This window comes from Parus major, chromosome 22, assembly GCF_001522545.3.
Source record: "Parus major isolate Abel chromosome 22, Parus_major1.1, whole genome shotgun sequence".
Lineage (NCBI taxonomy): Eukaryota > Metazoa > Chordata > Aves > Passeriformes > Paridae > Parus > Parus major.
This window is the reverse complement of record NC_031790.1, coordinates 147,881-165,039: the sequence shown is the minus strand read 5'-3', so window position 1 is coordinate 165,039 and position 17,159 is coordinate 147,881. Positions and strand designations below refer to the sequence as shown.

At 61.2% G+C, this 17,159-nt stretch overlaps 3 protein-coding genes across 4 annotated transcripts; 2 read left to right on the top strand and 1 right to left on the bottom strand.

The window, feature by feature from the left end:
* The first annotated feature begins 838 nt into the window (after positions 1–838).
* Positions 839–8,030, top strand: AEBP1 (AE binding protein 1). Its single transcript, XM_015648733.3, has 21 exons — positions 839–1,115; positions 1,240–1,671; positions 1,922–1,981; positions 2,395–2,466; positions 2,585–2,671; positions 3,168–3,269; positions 3,371–3,460; positions 3,869–3,940; positions 4,020–4,094; positions 4,177–4,286; positions 4,362–4,501; positions 4,589–4,673; positions 4,750–4,894; positions 4,999–5,087; positions 5,417–5,540; positions 5,620–5,816; positions 6,066–6,245; positions 6,323–6,662; positions 6,752–6,891; positions 6,964–7,063; positions 7,144–8,030. Exons 1-21 carry the CDS (start codon positions 878–880, stop codon positions 7,692–7,694), a joined length of 3,429 nt encoding a protein of 1,142 aa, XP_015504219.1. The 5' UTR covers positions 839–877; the 3' UTR covers positions 7,695–8,030.
* On the bottom strand, positions 7,989–14,336 carry POLD2 (DNA polymerase delta 2, accessory subunit). Of its 2 annotated transcripts, XM_015648741.2 has the most exons (12): positions 14,232–14,336; positions 13,397–13,646; positions 11,368–11,457; positions 10,788–10,909; positions 10,020–10,143; positions 9,828–9,942; positions 9,464–9,662; positions 9,271–9,351; positions 8,818–8,975; positions 8,586–8,713; positions 8,410–8,511; positions 7,989–8,311 (listed from the first exon to the last, which is right to left on the bottom strand). In XM_015648741.2, exons 2-12 carry the CDS (start codon positions 13,626–13,628, stop codon positions 8,154–8,156), a joined length of 1,509 nt encoding a protein of 502 aa, XP_015504227.1. In that variant the 5' UTR covers positions 13,629–13,646; positions 14,232–14,336; the 3' UTR covers positions 7,989–8,153. The 2 variants fall into 2 exon arrangements, with proteins under 2 accessions (XP_015504227.1, XP_015504228.1); XM_015648742.2 differs by lacking the exon at positions 11,368–11,457.
* Positions 14,337–14,391: 55 nt separating this feature from the next.
* Positions 14,392–16,648, top strand: LOC107213887 (saposin-C-like). Its single transcript, XM_015648775.2, has 5 exons — positions 14,392–15,002; positions 15,429–15,547; positions 15,626–15,754; positions 15,833–16,005; positions 16,544–16,648. The coding sequence occupies exons 1-4, from the start codon at positions 14,963–14,965 to the stop codon at positions 15,998–16,000; spliced, it is 456 nt and encodes a 151-aa protein (XP_015504261.1). The 5' UTR covers positions 14,392–14,962; the 3' UTR covers positions 16,001–16,005; positions 16,544–16,648.
* Positions 16,649–17,159: the final 511 nt, after the last annotated feature.

The following is a 17,159-nucleotide window of genomic DNA, read 5'->3' as shown; positions in this document are numbered from 1 at the left end:
GTGTGCCAGGTCTGTGTGCAGTGTGTGACCCATGTGTGTTCTGTGTGTGTCAGGTCCATGTGCAGTGTGTGTGTATCAGGTGTGTTCTGTGTGTGTTTCAGGTGTGTTCTGTGTGTGCCAGGTCTGTGTGCAGTGTGTGTGTATCAGGTGTTGTGTGTCCGTGTGCAGTGTGTGACCCGTGTGTGTGTTCTGTGTGTGCGGTGCGTGTTCCATGTGCTGTGCATGTCTCACATTCCGTGTCCTAGCTCGAGCAGCGTGTCCGTGCCCTGCTCCGGGTGCTGTGCTTCCCGTGTGCTGTGCCTGCAGTGTCACGGACGCAGTGGGTGTGTGCCCGGTCCCCGTGCAAGCGCAGGGCCGGTGTGTGAAGCTCTGTGCCGGCGTGTGCCGCACCCGCGGGGGTACGGGGGTACAGGAGTACGGGGGTATAGGGGTACGGGGGTATAGGGGTACGGGGGTACAGGCGTGTGCCGTGACCCGGGAGCGCGGTGTCGGTGCCACTGCTGCGGGCGCAGCTCCGGACCCGGTGCAAGCGCCGGGGCCGGGCCGTCACAGTGGGGCTGGCGTGGTGACACAGGGCCGGTGCCACTGTCGCGCCCATCCCCACGCCGGGCAAGCGCTGATGCAGCACCAGCCCCTGTAACCCCGGCCCCGCACGGCGCCAGTGTGGGCTCAGCAGCAGTCCCGGTGCCGGTCCCGGTGCCAGTCCCGGTGCCAGTCCCGGTGCCGGTGCCGGTCCCATTCAGTGGCAGCCCGGTCCCGTTAAGCGCCGGTACCACCTCGGTGCCGAGCGGATCCCGCCCCCGGCCGCAGCACCGCCCCCCGCCCGCCCGCCCGGGGCTCCCGGGGCTCTCGGGGAGCGGGGCCGGTGCGGAGCGCGATGGTCCCGGCGGGGCCGCCCCGCTCCTGCCTCCTGCTGACGGCCGCGCTGCTGCCGCTGCTGCCGGTACCGGCACCGGGGGCAGCCCCGGGCCCCCCCGCGCTCACCGACGCCGAGATCGAGGAGTTTTTGCGGGGCTTCCTTGAACCCGGGGACGGCGGGGACCGGGACGGCGACCGGGACGGGGACGGTACTGAGCTGGGCTTCGGCGCCGACCTCAGCATCGGCACCGGCACCGGTGAGTGTTCGGCACCAGGATCCCACGGGGAATGGCAGGGGTGGGATGGGGGGGACCCCCCAACCCGGCCCCGCCACGCTCCCCCTGCCTCGGCGTGGCTGCCCCTCCGCTTCTGTCCCCTCAGGCTCTCCGGGGTCGCTGGTGGAGCCTGAGAGACCCAGGAAGGGGAAAAAGGAAAAAAACCCCAAGAAGCCCAAGGAGAGACCCCGAGGCCCCAAGAAGGATAAGGACAAGGTTAAGGACAAAGACCGGGGCAAGAACAAACCCCCCAAGAAATCCAAGGAGAAGCCACCAAAAGGCTCTGAAAACCCACCAAAAGGCTCTGAAAAACCTCCAAAAGCCTCTGAAAAAACCCCAAAAGGCTCCAAGAAGCCCAAGGAGAAGCCACCCAAGGCCACCAAGCCATCTGGCAAGAAGCCACCAGTGCCAGCAAGCCCCTCCCCTGAACTCCCCAGTACCCTGCAGCCCTCACAGGGCAAAGAGGATGAAAGGACACACAGGTTCCTGGAGCCTTTGCACAACAAGGAGGAGGAGGAGGAGGATGGAGGTGTCCGAGGTGAGTTCTGGGGACACTCATCTTGCCATTAGTGGGGTTGGGATGGGAGGCCTCAGCCCAGCAGAGCATCACCTCACACTGTTCTCAGCTGCCCTGGCAGCACCCTACAGCTGGCTGCGCTTTGTCCCCTTTCTTCTCTGTCTCCCCACTTTCTTTCCCATGGGATTTTCTTCCCACTGTGGGGCTAGGGGAGGCCAGGACAGGGGCCTTGGGAGGCCACAGCAGTCCCTTGCTCTGTCTCTGTCCCCAGGAGAGCGAGAAGAGTCACTAAATGAGCGCTGGGAGGACTGGAACCCTCAGCCGCAGCCAGGTGAGTGCCTTTTCCCAAGGGTCACCACCCTGTGTCATGAGGATGCTCCTCTGCAGGCCAGGGCCACCCCTCTGCACCCTGGCACTGTCTTCTCGTGTTTTGGGACCACTTCCCTGTCTCCAAATGTCACCTTTCTGCACCCCTGTGTCACCTTCTTGTGTCCCAGCACCATCTCCCTGCATCTCAGTGCCATCACCTTGCACACCAGGGCCACCTCCTTCCTCCCTGGTGTCACTTCCCTGCACTCTGGGCTAATTCCCTCCTCCCAGGTGTCACCTCCTGTATGCCCCAGGGCTGTCACCCTTACCTCAGGGCCTCCTTCCTATTCTCCAGTGCCACCTCCCTCCCTGTTGTCCCCTGCCTGCACCTCAGTGGCAACCTGTGCCCCTTTTCTGTGTGTCCCTTCTCTGCAGAGGTCCCTGAGGAGCCAGAACCCCCGACTCTGGACTACAACGAGCAGCTGGAGCGGGAGGACTACGAGGATTGTACGGTGCTGGGCCGTAGGCGGGGGGCCACCGGGGCCCCTGGCCTGCAGGGAGGGATGGAGGGCGTGCCCCCCCCTGCCTCTCACCACAAAACTAGTGCCACCCTCTGTGTCCCCAGTCGAGTACATCCGGCGGCAGCAGAAGCCCCCCAAGCCCCCAGGCAGGAGGAGACCTGACCGGGTCTGGCCCCAGCCCAAGGAGACAGGTACGTGGGAGGATGGGGACATGGGGGGCTGGCACCGCTCAGGGTGAGGTAGGGGGACAGTCCCCAGCCTTGGGAATCCAGGGAAGCAGCATTTTGGGGCAGCCTGAAGCTGGGGTGAACATGGGGACAGCATAAGGGGTGCGTAGACCCTGTAGGGGTGTGAAGATCTCTTGGTGGCAAGGAGGTCCTCTGGGGATATAGAGGGGTCCTGTAGGGACACAGAGAGCCCTGCAGGGACATGGGGACCCTGTGGGGGCATGGAGAACCCTGTAGCAAAATGGAGTTCCCATTGGAGCACGGAGGACTCTTGCAGGAACACTGGAGGTGTGGGGATCTCTGGGGACATGGGCATCCCAGTGGGATACAGAGGGACATGGGGACCTCGTGGTACATGGGAACCCAAAAGGCTTCCAGAGGGGCATGCTGACCCCATAGGGGACAGAGGGCACCCTGTAGGGACATGGGGACCCTCATTGCCTCCCCCTCCCCCAAGCAGAGCCAGAGCCCCCCCCGCAGCCCCTCCCGCAGCCCCCCCTGCCTGGCCCGGTGACTGAAGGGGACTATGGCGAGGGCTTCGAGCCACCTGACTACGATGACTGTGAGTGATGAACCAGGAAGGATGAGGCACCCCAGCACCCCAACAATCCCTGCCCTTCCCATCTCCAGAAGGTTGTCCCAGCCCCACTCTGTGCCCTACAGGGACCTACGGGCTGCCCCCCCCGACGAAGACCCATGAACACCCGGACAAAGAGGACAGGATGGAGACGGACAAGGAGAAAATCAGACCCTGTGAGAAGGGGTGGAGAAGGCTGGGCAGGGTGGGCAGGGCCCAGCGGGAGTGGGGGTGCATGTTTCCATGGTGGGCAGGTGTGCCCCAGGGTCGATGGCAAAGCCCCAGGGAGGATGGCGTGTCCCTGGGCTGTGTTCCATTCCCATGGTGGGTGTCAAATCCCCACGGTGGGTGGCACATCACCAGGGTGGGTGTCATGTCTTCAGGGATGGTGGCACATCCCTGGAGTGAGAGGCATGTCTCTGGGGTGAGTGACATGTCTGCATGGCAAGTGTCACATCCCCTGGGAGGTGGCATGTTCCCGGGGTGGGTGTCATGCCCCTAGCTCAGTGGCACGTTCTTGGGGTGGGTGGCACATTCCTGGTACTGGTGTCATGTCCCTGGGGTGGGTATCACCTCACCAACAGTGAAGCCCAAGAAAGAGGAGGAGGAGGAGGAAGAGGAGCGCTGGGTGGAGGAGAAGGGCCAGGACCGCAAAGGTGGGTGCCAGTCCCCATTCCTGTACCCTCACACCTGTCCCTGTCCCTGCCCCCCTCACTGTGCCTTTTCCTTTCCCAGGAAAACCCAAAAAATCAGGAGGAAAGAAGGGGGATCCAGATGAGGAGGAATGGACCCCTCCAGCAGAGAAGAAAAGTGAGCATCCCCATTCCTGGGGTGACAGGGACACCATGCTGGGGGTGGAAGCCCATCACCCCCTACCCCTTGCCGTCTCCAGGGTGTCCCCCAATCGGGCTGGAGTCCCACCGCATTGAGGATGACCAGATCCTGGCCTCCTCCATGCTGCGTCATGGGCTGGGTGCCCAGCGTGGCCGCCTCAACATGCAGGTGAGGGTCACCCCCAGCAGCCACCCCACGGGTCACGGTGACACCTCCACCCACGTGTCACTCACTGCTCCCCAGGCAGGCACCAACGAGGACGATTTCTTTGATGGGGCATGGTGTGCTGAGGACGACAGCCGGGCACACTGGCTCGAGGTGGACACCCGCCGCATCACCATGTTCACTGGTGTCGTCACCCAGGGTCGCGACTCTCAGATCCAGTATGGGGATATGGGGTGGAGCCGGGGGCGTGGGGTAGGGGAGCAGCACGGGGACCCCTGTCTCAACCTGTCCCTGTCCTCCCACAGTGATGACTTTGTCACCAGCTTTTACGTGGGCTTCAGCAACGACAGCCAACACTGGGTGATGTACAGCAATGGCTACGAGGAGATGGTGGGGACCTGTTCTGGGCGGGTGACGTGGGAACAATGGGGGGACCCTCTTGGGTACATCTCTCCCTCCTTGGCAGATGTTTTATGGCAACGTGGACAAGGACACGCCAGTGCTGAGCGAGTTCCCTGAGCCAGTGGTGGCCCGGTATATCCGCATCTACCCCCAGCGCTGGAATGGGAGCCTCTGCCTGCGCCTTGAGGTCCTGGGGTGCCCCCTCTCTGGTAACAGTCACCCCAAAGCTGTCGGCCCCTCACCAAAGCACCCTGGGGGGCACGGGGGGTGGGATCACTCCAGCAATTCCCTGCTGCTGTGTCCTTGTCCTCAGCTGTCAGCAGCTACTACACCCAGCAGAACGAGGTGACCTCCACGGACAACCTGGACTTCCGACACCACTCCTACAAGGACATGAGGCAGGTGAGTCCTGCTGGGGGGGCAGATCTGGTGGGGGGTGGGATACTCTGTAGGGGATGGAGTACTCTGTGAACAAATCCATTGAATGGGATCCTCTGTGGGGTTGGAACACCCATGGTTGTGGGATCATCCGTGGGATGGGATCCTCCATGAGGAGGGGACACCCCTGTAGTGGTGGGCACATCTTTGGGGCATGGCATTCTCTGTGGTTGTGGGCACTTCCGTGGTGGAGGACATCTTCATGGGGTGGGATCCTCCATAGGTGTGGCATGCCCCGCAGGGTGTGGGCTCATGCCCCCCAAGCACTGCCCCCATCTCTCCCCACCCTGCAGCTGATGAAGGTGGTGAATGAGGAGTGTCCCACCATCACCCGCATCTACAACATAGGCAAGAGCTCACGGGGGCTGAAGATCTACGCCATGGAGGTCTCCGACAACCCGGGCGAGCATGAGACGGGTGAGGGAGGTGTGAGGGACTGGTGGCCCCCAGCCATGGTCCCAGGTGTTTGCTGACCCTCCTTGGCCCCTGCTGGCAGGTGAGCCCGAGTTCCGGTACACGGCGGGGCTGCACGGGAACGAGGCACTGGGCCGGGAGCTGCTGCTGCTGCTGATGCAGTTCCTGTGCAAGGAGTACCAGGACGGGAATCCCCGCGTGCGGGGCCTGGTCACCGACACCCGCATCCACCTCGTCCCGTCCCTCAACCCTGACGGCTACGAGCTGGCCCATGAGGCGGTGAGGGGGCAGCGGGGTGTGACAGGACAGTGGAGCAGTGGGGTGGGATGTGGGGTGCTGGGATGGGCTGTGGGGCAGTAGGATGCAGACCCCCCTTACAGCTCACTACTGCCCTGGACTGGCCACAGGGCTCCAAGCTGGGCACCCGAGATGTGTCAGTGAAGGGGATGGGACCTGGAGCGGTGGGATGGGACATGGGTGGTGGGATGCAGGCGCCCAAGACTCAGCAGTATCCTGGGATGCCCACAGGGCTCTGAACTGGGCAACTGGGCACTGGGCCATTGGACAGAGGAAGGCTTTGACCTCTTTGAGAACTTCCCTGACCTGGCCTCAGCACTGTGGGCAGCTGAGGAGAGGCGGCTGGTGCCCCACCAGTTCCCCAACCATCACATCCCTGTCCCGGAGCACTACCTGTCCGAGGATGCGGCGGTGAGTGTGGCGCAGGGCACAGGGATGGGGAGAGGGTGGCAGGGGGTGACACCTCATTGCCCGTGCCTGCCTCACAGGTGGCAGTGGAGACACGGGCTGTCATAGCATGGATGGACAAGAACCCCTTTGTACTGGGAGCCAACCTGCAGGGTGGGGAGAAGCTGGTGTCCTTCCCCTTCGACACAGCCCGGCCCAGCCCCCCAACACCAGCAGCTGCCCCTCGTCCACTGGACTATGAGGATGAGCGCCCTGAGCTGCAGGAGACACCCGACCACGCTGTGTTCCGCTGGCTTGCCATCTCCTACGCCTCGGCACACCTCACCATGACCGAGACCTTCCGTGGAGGCTGCCATGCACAGGATGTAACCGATGCCATGGGCATCGTGCAGGGTGCCAAGTGGCACCCCCGGGCTGGCAGTAAGTTGGGGCCAGTGGTGTGGCTGCCCCATAACCTGGCCACTGGCAAGCGAGCAAGTGGCTGGCTGGGCATGTCTGTGCTCTTGCAGGTATGAATGACTTCAGCTACCTGCACACCAACTGCCTGGAGCTCTCCATTTACCTGGGCTGTGACAAGTTTCCCCATGAGACTGAGCTGCAGCAGGAATGGGAGAACAACAAGGAGTCTCTGCTCACCTTCATGGAGCAGGTGTGTGCTGGGACGTGGCCCAGCTGCCCCACCTGTCCCACACAGCTCCGCTCATCCCTTTTCCTCACCCAGATCCACCGGGGAATCAAGGGTGTAGTGACAGACCAGCAGGGAGAGCCCATTGCCAATGCCACCATTGTGGTGGGTGGCATCAACCACAACGTAAGGACAGGTAGGTACTGTGAGGTGCTGGCAGGGTACTGGCAGCACCATGCCACCCCCACCCCACCCTGCTGCCCCCTGTATCCGCAGCCAGCGGCGGGGACTACTGGCGCATCCTGAACCCGGGCGAGTACCGCGTGTCAGCACGGGCCGAGGGTTACAACCCCAGCGTCAAGACTTGCCACGTCCTCTACGACATCGGGGCCACCCAGTGCAACTTTGTCCTGTCCCGCTCCAACTGGAAGCGTATCCGGGAGATCATGGCCATGAACGGGAACCGGCCAATCCGCCGTGTGGTGCCAGGCCGGCCCATGACGCCCCGTGAGCGCCTGCGCCTACAGATGCGGCTGCGGCACCGCATGCGGCTGCGGGAGCAGATGCGGCTGCGGCGCCTCAATGCCACCATGGCCAGCAGCAGCCCCACAGCCCCACCGTCCACCACGGCCCTGCCCTTCCCCTTCAGCAGCACAGCCTACACACCCTGGAGCCAGGAGCCACCCACTGCTGGCACCTGGGAGATGGACACTGAGACAGAGGTGGTCACCGAGCTGGTGACGGAGACGGAGGGCTGGGAGTTGCACACGGGGACAGCGCAGCCCCTCACCACAGCCGAAACCTACACCGTGAACTTTGGGGATTAGGAACACTTGACCCCTCACTCTGCTTCAAGCCACGGTCGGACGCTTCGGCATCCACTTCCAACGTCTTCCATGAGCCCAGGCAGCTGTTCCAGGAGGGCTCCAGCCCCTCACCTTGCTGCTTCCAAGGCTTGTGGACAGCATTGCCAACGGCTGGGTGCTGTCAGGGACGTGCTACCCATCCCTCAGAGCTGGGCAGTGCCAGCCCACTGTCCATGTCCCAGTGGGATGGCAGGGTTGGTACTGCTCTCCTGGGCAGGGCCCATGGAGGCAGGCACAGCCTTTCTCCCCTCCATATAGTTTTTGTTACACAAATAAATCAAGTTATATTGGTACAAACATCTTGTCCCTCCAGTGCTTCCCCACCCAGCTCTGTCACCCTCCCAGAGGACAGACAAAAGCAGTGGGCTGCCAGGACCCCTTGAGGGGTGGGGGCTTCTGGAGTCTGTGCCCTCCCTATGGTCAGTGTCCAACTTCCATGTCCCCATCCTCACTGTCAGCTCCAAAGCTGGAGAAGGTGATGGGCTGGCAGGTGAGGTTGCGCAGGTTGACGAGGCAGGCAGTCTGCGTGGCACTGAAGTCCGGCACTGTCACCAGCAGCACCCGCTGCCCCTCCTTCCCTGCAAACACAAGTGTGTGTCAGGCAGAGGAGCCCCCCAGCAGCCCCCAGTGCGGGTTTCCAGCCCCCACGATGATCTGGGTGTGCTGTGAGACCCACCTTGGAGCAGCTTGGACTGGAAGTGGGGCGCATTGCCGCAGAAGTAGACGTGAGGGCACTCGGTGAGGATAAATGGGTCAGATTTGTAGAACGGGTAACAGCCTGGGGAAGACGGGAATTAGGGGGGAGCCCCTGGCAAAGCCCCCCATTCAACAACCTCCCAGCCCTCACCATACCGAGGGTGTCTGGGGCCGTGGGGCTGATGTGTCCTGCCAGCAGTGTCCACTCCAGGATCTCCAGGTAGTCATCCATGCTGCTGTATTTGAAGATATCACTGATGTTTTGTCCTGACGTCCCCAGAAACCTACATCATGGGGGAAAGAAGGAGAGCTTTAGATGCTGGGCATGTTGGGACATGTCCCATGGTCCCACACCACTGACAGTCACCAGAGCACCAGGTTTGTTTACCTGACACCGTCCAGGTTGGCCTGGTAGGGGTTGGTGACGAGGTGCAGAGTGGCGTAGGCACCGGCCAGGGGCAGCATGCAGCGGTGCAGGGGCTGCTGAGGCAGCGTGTAGTTGGTGGGGTCAAACTCGCCGGGCATCACGTCCACAGGCACGGAGCTCTGTGGGTAGAACAGGGACCAACTGGGTGGCCAAAGTGCCCCCCAAGGGGGCTCAGAGCAAAGCGCTGGTGTCACTGCTGCTCCTTCTTCCCAGGACACCGCACTTGGCTCCACCAAGGAGGCCAGATCCCAGGAGAAGGATCTGGAGCTGGGCTGTAATCTACCTCCCCATATCGGGTGCTCAAAGGGAAATTGGGTGCTGGGGAAGGGGGTTTTGCCACCCTGCACTCCAGACTGCTACCCCATGTCAGGAACTAAAAGGAACCTGATTCCCTGGCCAACCCTGAGCACTCACACAGAGCTGCAGCAGGATCTCATCCAGCATCTTCACAGCCTCCACACTTGCAGCCTGGGTCTTCTTGGTCAAGTACTTGGCCTAGGTGAGCGGGAAGACAGTGAGGGACAACCCTGCACCCCCTCTTCCCCCTCTCCACACCCTCCCAGTGCCCCAGGAGCACCACGAGGCTGCAGCTCCCTCCTTGCTGTACCTTGTTGATGGTGTCTCGGCTCTGTGTGTTCTGGCTCAGCAGATTCCCAGCCAGAATGACACGGGTGATGTGAGCAGCACAGCTCTGCTCGCCCTCTGCACCCAGTTGCCCCGTCACCACATCCACCAGTAGCTGAGTGCTCAGCAGGGCCTCCCCACTCACACTGCCCAGCCCCAGTCCTGAGGCCAGCAGCACAAACCTGGATGGATGGAGAGGCTCGGGCAGTGTGCCACGCTCCCAAACTTAACGGCTTCAGAGAGCTGGGGCAGAGGGCCCAGACCCCCTGCCAGTCCTCTTGGGACAAGGGGCTCAGGGACACAGCAGAGACACACTGCCAGCCCCAGTCCTGCTGCTGCTGACTCACCGGTCAGAGCTGGGCCCGTTCCAGGGCAGTGGTGGCGGCAAGTCGGTGAAGCAGTGATCCTCCACCAGGAATCTGCCATCGTCCTGCTCAGAGCCATACACAGCCAAGATGGTCCCTACGGCAGAGCAGGTGGTCAACCCTGGCCAGCACCTGCAGGGTGGGTGCCACCACAGAGCCACCACTGTCCCTTACCTGTCACCAGCCTCTGCACATCAATGGCTCCTTCCAGCTTGATCCGCTGCAGCTCATCCTCCAGGATCAGCTCGTCAGAGGGCTGGATGTACTTGGGCAGGGGTGGCTGAGGCACCAGGTTGTGCTGTGAGAGCACAGGGACAGCTCTGACAGCCTCAGCAAGGACCAGCAGGCCCCAAGGACCTTTCCCAACCCCAGACCCCCATCACCAGTACAGCCAACAGCCCAGCTGGGGTCCCCGGCAGCTGGAACTCCCCGTATGGGCCAGTTCGACTGAGCGCTGGAAAAGCATCACTGAGCAAGTGGGGGCAAGCAGGGGGGAGGGACAGATGGAAAAAGGGTGGGTTTAGATTTGATATGGGGAAGGAATACCCTGTGATGGTGGTGAGGCCCTGGCACAGGTTGCCCAGAGAAGCTGTGGCTGCCTCTGGATCCCTGAAACTGTTCAAGGCCAGGCTGGATAGGGCTTGGAGCAACCTGGGCTACTGGAAGGTATCCCAGCCCATGGATGAGTTTTAAGGTTTCTTCCAACCCAACCCATTCCATGTTTCCATGATTTCATAAGGAACACAAACACACACACACACATATGCTGGCACCAAGGTGGCATCCAGGGACAGGCTGGGCACAGGCCATCCTGCTCAAATCCCTGCCAGTGCCCTGGCCACAACAAGCACAGGGAAGCCACGGAAACCCAGCTGAGCTCTGAAGTGTGCTGGCACAACCCCCTAAACTGTGCAGAGGAGGAGGAGGTGGTGAGCCCATTACCTCCTCACTGATCTCCTGCAGGATGGAGGGCTGGAGCTCCATGGCCTTGAAGAGCGTCCCCACCACGCAGCACTTCTCTCCTGCCTGCAGCTCTGAGAGTTTCCGCAGTGCAATGTCATTCCCTGTGGACAGACATGGGTCAGTGGCCTCGGGGTGGTGGCAGGCACAGTGCAGGGCTGGTGGGAGCAGCTGAAGGGCCCCAGTGTTGAGGCCAGCAAGAGGTGGTGGGGAATGTTGGGAAGCCTCCTGCTTTTCCTTGAGGCACGGTGCCCAACAGACATGTGTGGGCCAGATGGGGCTGAGGAGCATTCCAGAGCCTGCAAGCCTTCAGGCATTTCCTCTGTGCTGGGGGGAAAGCTGGGTCATGGTGCTGTGTTTAGCTCCCAGTAACAGCTCTGCCCAGGAAGGGTCCAGGATGCAACACTCCTGCCCTTGGGCATGGGGGGCTGCTGTTCCTGCTCTTCACCCAGGGGATGGCCCAAACCTCCTACTCAGAGCTGACAGATCACTCAACACCTCCAAACCTGACCTCTGCCAGGGTCAGATCCTCTGCCCCAGATCCCTGTGGAATTCAGAATACCCATTACATTCAGAGAAGATCCTGACACGCTGACAGGTCCCTGGGCTTCAGGGGATCCACGGGGGATACAGGCTGGGAGAACCTCAGGAGCTGAAAGAAGCATCACAGCCCCAGCTGCATTCACTTTGTAGCTGAGAAGCAAAAGTCTCCCTCACCACAAGGTGAGCCAAAAATTTCTTACCCCACAACCCTGGGGACCCAGAGGTGCTCCAGCCCCATTCAGTGTGCATCTTCACATCCCAAATGTGGCTGTGAGATTGCCATTCCCCATTCAAACCAGCCTGTTAAGTCCATCCTGAGCCTCAGATGCCAGAGAAGAGGAAGGAACCTGCTCCTGGTCTCCTCTCCCAAAACAACACTGCCTGGGCCAGCTCCTTGTCCTTTCTGGGTGACATTTCTCCTCCCAAAAATCTCACTTTGCTCATCATGTGCTGCTGAACACAACTCTTGTCTCAAGGAGAGCACCCCACTGCCATCCCTGGCATCCCACACTGGAAACATGGATTCCCGAGCTCAGGAATGCAAACACTATGAGTCAGAACAAAAACAATCCTGTTGAAGTTTCTTATTTTTGGCTCAAACTCCCCAGAATGTGTGTTTGGGGGGGAGGGGGCTGTGCTCTTCAGATTTTTGCCTGCAGGCGCTTCCTGCTGGGAGACAAACCCCTAAATCTGGTCCCATCCCAGGACTCCAGGAGGTGGAGCTTTACAAACCACTGGGTCCTGTCACACTTGGCAAAGTTCAGGGTGGACAACCAAGGAATGACATCTGCCATGGGACCAGCACTGGCTTTGCTTCCACACAGCCCACGGGGCTGGGAAGAGCACAAGAGCAGGCATCCAGCCCAAAAAGCTTCCACTGAAGGGGTTTTTGCCCATAGAAGGGCAAAGCCAAAGGAAATTCGATCACAGGCTGTGCCCAGTTTGGGGGGGCAGAGCCTCAGCAGCACCAGCATTGCTTCATGCTGCGGATGGAAACTCTGAGTGTCCCACCCACAGAACCACAACCCCCTGGCCAGGAAACAACCCCCCCAGCACCTCTCACACCCCTGCACCCTCCTGCACCCTCCTGTACCCCACTTCTTTCTACTACCCTTCCTTCCCTAGCCCCACCCTGACAAACCTCACACTCAACTCCTGCTCCTAAAAGTGATGTGACAATTGTGTTCTCCCTGCCCACACCCCCCCTTCTATCTGTGATGGGAAATGCAGTTTGTCCCAAGGTCAGAACTCCAGGTGGGAGCTGCAGCAGGATTACCACATAATCCAGCTGCAAATGGATTATCCCACCATTGCTGTGCATCCCAGAGCTGGGGGGCTAAACTGCATCAGCTGGGCTGTGCTGCACATCCTGTCAAGGGTGTAAAATGTCACTGGAGACTGGCAGAACTGGCTACACTGGAGCTGCTCAGGTTGCAGGAAGGTTGTGGGTGGATCCCAGCCTGGCAGGGATGGACTGCCCCCCAACAAGGATGGATCTTGACCCCAGGGATGCCTGCAGGGTACATTACATCCAGCCTGAGAACGAGAACACTAACTCACTTCTGGACCCCAGATATATATCTGGTCAAACATGGATATAAAATCTAAAGGCAGCTCCACAGATGTTTGTTGCCAAGGCCACCACTAACCTATGTTCCCAAGTGCCACATCCACACAACTGTTATTTCCCCACAGGGGTGGGGACTCTAGCACTGCCCTGAGCAGTCTGTGCCCTTTCCATGAAGGAATTTTCCCAATATCCAATCTGAACCTCTCCTGGTGCAACTTGAGGTTGTGTCCTCTTGTCCTATCCCTTGCTTCCCTGGAGCAGAGCCTGACCCCCTGCTGGCTGCACCCTCCTGCCAGGAAATTGTGGCGAGCGAGAAGGTCCCCTCTAAACCTCCTTCTCTCCAGCCTGAGCCCCCCCAGCCACTCCTGGTGCTCCAGCCCATTCCCCAGCTTTGTCCCTACCCCTGGACACACTCCAGCCCCTCAGTGTTTTTCCTGGGGCAGGGCTCTGACAAACAGAGGGCTCCCCCCGGGCTCACCCCATCGGCTCCGTGCACGCTGCTCCAGGCCCGGCCGCATCCCGGCGAGGCGCACGGCGTAGATATGGGCGTACTGCCGGGAGAAGCTGCGCTCGCCCAGCTGGAAGGGCTGTGAGCAGTCAGAATAGCCTGACACAGGCACCCGGGGGAAGGTGGGGGGCTCGGCCGAGGGGGGGGCCAGCAGCCCCTGCGCCGTGGGGGCTGCCTGCTCTGAAAACATGGTGTGGGACATGGGGGTCTAACGAAGGATCTGAAAAATAAATTGGTGAATTAAGGACCCTAGCTCCCACCTGGCCATCACCGTCACCCCAAGACACAACAGTCCCCCTGAAAATCTTCCCCACCCCCAAAATACAAACCATGTCTGGGTCTGACCCTCCTTCTGCACACTGCATCCCCTCAGCCCCCGTTCCTCCCTTTCTCCTTGAAACCCAGGGCATCCCCAAACTCAGCCTGGTGACTGCACCAGACCAACCTCTCCTAAAATCCCCTCCCACAGAATAGGACACCTGAAGTCCCCACAAAATACACCTTGGACACCGGATCCTCCCAGAATCCCCCCTCTCCCAAATGGCCTCAGGACCCGCATAGCACCCTGACATCCCCGGGTACCAGTGCCTCCCTCTGGCACAACCCTCCTCCCCCCGGCACTGGGCCCCCAAACACCTCCCTGGCACCGGGGAAGCCCCGAAGGCACAACAGCCCCCCCAACCCCAGCCCCCTTCAGGCTGCAGGACATCACAGGGTCCCCCCACCCCCCTCAACCGGGATCTCCCCCGCTCCCAAACGGGGACAAGGCCTCGGCCGCCGCTCGGGGTTCCCGCAGGTCACGTACGGCCTGAGGGGTCAGAGGTCGAGGGTCGCCGCTGACACCGGCACTCGCCATGAGGGTGGGGCTGAGGCGGGAAAAGGCGCGAACGCTGCAAAGCCGGAAGTTGTGTGCCGCGCGGCGGAAGTGACGTTCGGGTCACCGCGGCAACCGCTGTGGAGCGGGCGGTGCGAGAGTCCCGCACGGGGGGACATGGAGGGCGCGGCGAGATGTCGGGATCGAGCCCGGAGCCACAGCGAACCCATGGGATGAAGGGGAAACAGTGCCCAAACCCTGGGGGACATCATGACCGACCCCAGAGAGGACACCAGGACTCACCCCGGGGGGACACTAAGCCCAAGCCCTTGCACTCCCCAGAGCCCTGAGGGGTCCAAAGAGGACCCCGGGATAGGCCTCACCCATCTCGGGATAGACCCTCCGGAGCCCTCGGGCCAGTGGCCATTCTGGCCCCTCCCTCCCTGCCCCACACTTTGGGGGACTTACGGGCAGCTTCCCTGAGGGGACGAGGCTGAGGAGGTTGGGGGCTGCTGAGCTCCCCCATATCCGCCCCGAGGCCCTGGGTGTCCCCTTCCTGCGGGGGTGGAGGTGTGAGGCAGGAAGGGCTCTGGGGAGCAGCCGCCTTCTGTTTTAAGGAGTTTTGGGGTTTTGGTCCCCCACCCCCACAGCCTCGCTATAAAAGGTGTCAGGGCAGTCACCCCCTGTCAGTCACCTGCTGTCACCGGCTCAGTGTGCTCACCATGGCTGCCACCTTCTTCCTGCTGCTGCTGCTGCTGGGAGGTAATGGGGACCCTCCTGCCTCCCAGGGGCGATGGTCACCCCGAGGTGGAGGAGAGAGGAGACACATGGGGACAATGGGGGTGGCAGCCTGGATGATTGAGCTTGGGGGCTGGGGTCTGTGTGGGGACCTGTGTGTGACAGGGATGGGGTCTGTGTAGTGACAGGCACTTAGGGATGTGAGGAGGAGGACAAGGGGACAGGCAGGAGCGATGGTGAGGGCTTGGGAGTTGCTGGGATGGTGTCTTACGATAACAAGTGCCTGGGGGTGGCACGGATGGGTTCCTCACAGAAGGATGTGAGGGCAGGAGGGATGGTGGGGATGGGGCTGAGTACCTGGGACTGGTGGTTTAGGGGTCTGGGCACCTCCACGGCCCCTATGATGGGCACCCAACCTGCAGCCATGCTCACTGTCCTGTCCCCATGCAGCAACACAGGCCACACCTCCCCTGCCCTGCCAGGGTGACCCAATGTCCTGGTGCTGGGACATGGCCATGGTCACACGCTGTGGCTGGGAGCAGCCGTGCCAGAACCTCTGGGACAGCCTGGTGAGTGCCCCACCCCCAAGTACTGCCAGGGCCACCCAGGAGTCCTGGCAGCCCTGAAGGTCTTTTGTGTCCCTACAGGGGAATGTGGCTGAAGGGGACAACGTGACTGATGGGGATGCTGTGGCGCAGGGCAGGGGGATTAAGTGCAGCCTGTGCACCAGGGCCCTGAAGAAGATAAAGACACTAGCAGGTGACGACCCCGACCAGGTGAGGGGAGATGAGGGGCTGGGGGGCTGGGCCAGGAGCCCACTCCCTGTGGCCCCTAACCTGCAGTGGCTTTGGCAGGACGCAGTGGCAGCAGCACTGCAGAAGGGCTGCCGGGTGCTGGGCCGGGCCATGGGCAGGCTGTGCCAGCGGCTGGTGAACAAGTACAAGGACCAGATCACTGAGGGGCTGCAGAACGGGGACATGCCCCGGGACATCTGCACCGCCATGGGCATCTGCCGGTCCTGAGCACGGTCAGTGCCCACCTGTATCTTGATACTGCATCCCATGGCCTGATCCTGCACTCTGCATCCTGTGTCTTGCATCCCGCATCCTGTATCCTGATCCCATACCCCATATACCCTGTGTCCTGCACCCCATATCCCAACCTACATCCTGCATCCTGCACCATGCCCTGCACCCTGCATCGCAATCCCACACCCCGTCCTGCACCCTACGACCTGGTCCTGAACCCACATCCTGCACCCATATCCTGATGCTGCAACAAATGTCCTGCACTCCTGCATGTCCCAGTCCTGCAGTGTGTCCTGAACCCTGCATGCTGACCCCATATCCCCGCTCTGTGTCCCACACTTTGCACCCCACATCCTGCACCCCACACCTGCTGGAGGGGTGGGAGTGTGCTTGGGGTTTCTGAACCTTCCCTGCTGCAGCCTTGTAGGGTGGGGGTGAACCAGGTCACCCCAAAGTGTGTTGTGGAGCAGGGGGAAGGCTAGAGAAGCTGCTTCTGCTGGCCCCCGACTCACCCCCTGCTCTTTCCTTTCTCCACAGGCACAGCCCCAAGTGCCCCTCAAACCCCGATGCTCCTCCAGTCCCTGATGCCCCCGCAGCCCAGCCATCTCTCTCCACCACAATAAAGTCCCTTCTCTGGCTCCACGGGTCTTGTTTGTCTGCCCTGGGGGGACACGGTGACAAAGGTGTATGGCACCAGGCACTAGCAGGGGACAGTCTGGCCCTGGCTTGCCCCCAAGGGCCAAGGTGACACCAAAGATGCCAGCGCTAGTGTGGGGATGTGTCCCATGTGGGCTGGAGTGAGCGGTCCTGGCCGTCACTGTCCCCTCACTGTGCACCAGCATGTGTCCCCATGCCTGGCACTGCATCTGTCCCTGCACTTGGCACTGACACTTGTCACCCACTTGTCACCAGCACTGCCATGGGCTTGGGATCATTCCCAGCTGAGCACAGGGAATCCCTTCTTCAGTCCCAGCCAGTCAGAGCACAGGGAATCCCACACCCCTTTTTCTTTATTTCCAGCCAATTTGAGTGCAGGGAATCTCTTCTGTTTGCCCCTGGCCAATCGGAACAGAGAGACTGCAGGGCTCTGAGGGCTGCCATCAATTAGAACTCAAGGATATTTTTCTGATGCAAACCAATCAAAACAGAGGGA

Excerpts from the sequence above, each read along its gene's own strand:
- AEBP1 (XM_015648733.3), top strand. The coding sequence starts at position 878 with ATGGTCCCGGCGGGGCCGCCCCGCTCCTGCCTCCTGCTGACGGCCGCG. Across the intron at positions 4,895-4,998 it reads CCTGGGGTGCCCCCTCTCTG|CTGTCAGCAGCTACTACACC; the intron begins GTAACAGTCACC and ends CCTTGTCCTCAG. Across the intron at positions 5,088-5,416 it reads CCTACAAGGACATGAGGCAG|CTGATGAAGGTGGTGAATGA; the intron begins GTGAGTCCTGCT and ends CCCACCCTGCAG.
- POLD2 (XM_015648741.2), bottom strand. The coding sequence starts at position 13,628 with ATGTCCCACACCATGTTTTCAGAGCAGGCAGCCCCCACGGCGCAGGGG. Across the intron at positions 9,663-9,827 it reads AACGGGCCCAGCTCTGACCG|GTTTGTGCTGCTGGCCTCAG; the intron begins GTGAGTCAGCAG and ends CCATCCATCCAG. Across the intron at positions 8,714-8,817 it reads GCCAACCTGGACGGTGTCAG|GTTTCTGGGGACGTCAGGAC; the intron begins GTAAACAAACCT and ends CCCATGATGTAG.
- LOC107213887 (XM_015648775.2), top strand. The coding sequence starts at position 14,963 with ATGGCTGCCACCTTCTTCCTGCTGCTGCTGCTGCTGGGAG. Across the intron at positions 15,003-15,428 it reads GCTGCTGCTGCTGCTGGGAG|CAACACAGGCCACACCTCCC; the intron begins GTAATGGGGACC and ends GTCCCCATGCAG. Across the intron at positions 15,548-15,625 it reads AGAACCTCTGGGACAGCCTG|GGGAATGTGGCTGAAGGGGA; the intron begins GTGAGTGCCCCA and ends GTGTCCCTACAG.